The 2,365-nt window shown below is 31.0% G+C and overlaps 1 protein-coding gene across 1 annotated transcript; it reads left to right on the top strand.

Annotated features, from left to right (window-relative positions):
• Window positions 1–567: 567 nt before the first annotated feature.
• Window positions 568–2,007, top strand: LOC107611578 (uncharacterized). The gene is made up of 3 exons (XM_016313490.1): window positions 568–942; window positions 1,055–1,065; window positions 1,287–2,007. The coding sequence occupies exons 1-3, from the start codon at window positions 568–570 to the stop codon at window positions 2,005–2,007; spliced, it is 1,107 nt and encodes a 368-aa protein (XP_016168976.1).
• Window positions 2,008–2,365: the final 358 nt, after the last annotated feature.

Raw genomic sequence — 2,365 nt, 5'->3', positions numbered from 1 at the left:
CCTGGAATGCGACCAATGATTTGGAAGTTTCCTCCAAATCAAAGAGATGAAATCCGTCGGGCGTGTATTAAAGTTGGGCCAAATCAACCAATTCTTGATAATTATCCATTTTCTGGTGATAAAAGTCATCATCGCTTTCAAGCTTCATGGTTTAAATTGTTTCCATCTTAGTTATAATATTCTATAGAAGATGATTCTATATATTATTTTTCATGCTTTCTTTTTGCTAAGGAACCTTCAATCAATATGGGTTCAAATGCTTTTATTGAGAATAGTTTCATGAATTGGAAGAAAGTAAATAGTGAAAAAGAATATGCTCTTTTGAATCACATTGGCAAAGGTCCCAACTCATTCCATCATAAGGCGCTGAAATCATGTGATGATTTGACGAAATAATCACAACATATCGACAGACTTCTTCATAAGCAAACATTAGAAGAGATTGAAAATAATCGAATTTGACTAGGAGCATCTATAGATTGCATTAGATGGTTGACATTTCAAGGTTGCGCATACAGAGGACATGATGAAAGCCAAAGTTCAAGTAACAGAGATAACTTTTTGGAAATGTTAAAATTTTTGGGATCTTACATTGAAAGAGTGAACAAGAATGTTTTGGAAAATGCTCCAAAAAATGTTAAGTATATTTCAAATGATGTCCAAAAAGAAATTCTACATATTCTTGCTACTAAGGTGAGAAATTCAATTAGAGAAGAGATTGGAGATGCCAAATTTTGTATTATTGTTGATGAAGCTAGAGATGAATCTAAAAAGGAGCAAATGACCATTGTTTTGAGATTTGTTACTCTAGATGGTTTTGTTAAAGAGAGATTCTTTGATCTTGTGCATGTCACTGATAATTGTGCAACAACTTTAAAGAAAGAATTGATCTCTGTCCTTTCTCATTATAATCTCCAAGTTGAAAATATTAGGGGGTCAAGGGTATGATGGTGCTAGTAGTGGAATGGTTTGCAAGCTTTGTTTCTTAAAGATTCTCCACAAACATATTATGTACATTGTTTTGCTCATAGGTTACCATTAGCATTGGTGGCAGTTTCAAGAGAGGTACTTCAAATTCATGAATTTTTTACTCAATTAAACTCTATTGCCATTATTGTTAGTACTTCTTCAAAAAGACATGATCAATTATAAGAAACTCAAGCAATTGAAAATGCAAACTTGGTTGCTCAAAATGAATTAGAAATAGGCAAAGGTGCGAATCAAATAAGCACTTTACAAAGAGTTGGGGATACTTAATGGAACTCTCACTTTAATTCTATTTGCAGTTTGGTAAAAATGCTTACTGCTACCAATATTGTTCTCAATAATATCATTGAAGATGAGACAACTTATGCACAAAGATGTGAGGTTTATGGTGTTGGTAAAATATTATTGTCATTTGAATTTGTTTTCACTTTGCACTTGATGAAAGAGATTATGGGAATCACTAATGTTCTTTGCCAAGCACTGCAACAACAATCTCAAGATATTCTTAATGCAATGCATATTATTTCTACATCAAAATTACTTCTTCAACAATTAAGAGATGGTGGATGGTGCAATTTTCTTGCAAATGTTAAAGATTTTTGTGAAAAGCATGAAATTGAAGTCCCTAATATGAGTGCACAATATGTTTTTGGAATAGGTCGATCTCGTCAACCAAGTGTGACAGTTGAGCATCATTATCGAATATATGTATTTTTGGCAACAATTGACTCTCAAATACAAGAGTTGAATAGTAGATTTAATGAGCAAACAATAGAGCTTTTGACTTTGAGTTGTGCTTTGGATCCTAAGGACAATTTCAAATCATTTAATATTGAAGAAATTAGCAAGTTAGCAGAAAAGTTTTATCCCCTTTACTTTTCTTCTAATGAGCTAAATATTTTGAAATCTCAGTTGCAACATTATCAGTATGACATACTAAATCATTTGAAAGGCATTGGTACACTTTTTGAATTGTGCAACAAGTTGCAAGAAACGGGAAATCAAGAACTTATCACATAGTTGATAGATTAATACGTCTTATTTTGACTCTACTAGTGTCTACAGCAACAACAAAAAGAGCTTTTTCAGCAATAAAAATTATTAAGACAAGACTCCGAAGTAAGATGGCTGATGAATTTCTTGCAGACAATTTGGTCATCTATATAGAAAAAGAATTAGCAACTATTTTCGACACAAATTCAATTATAGATGATTTTGAAAATAGAAAAAAACGTCGAATAACCTTTTCATGATACAAAACTGTAAGTGATAACTTTTACATATTATTATCTTACTTTGATTGAGATTATATATTTAATTTTTTTAATTTTATCAATAAAAATACTGAAATAGTAATATAAAATATTTTTAATAAATT

The sequence above is a fragment of the Arachis ipaensis genome, chromosome B1, assembly GCF_059453495.1.
Source record: "Arachis ipaensis isolate K30076 ecotype BB chromosome B1, ASM5945349v1, whole genome shotgun sequence".
NCBI classification, from domain to species: domain Eukaryota; kingdom Viridiplantae; phylum Streptophyta; class Magnoliopsida; order Fabales; family Fabaceae; genus Arachis; species Arachis ipaensis.
Note: the sequence above shows the minus strand (reverse complement) of the source record. Positions and strands in the feature narration are given on the sequence as shown.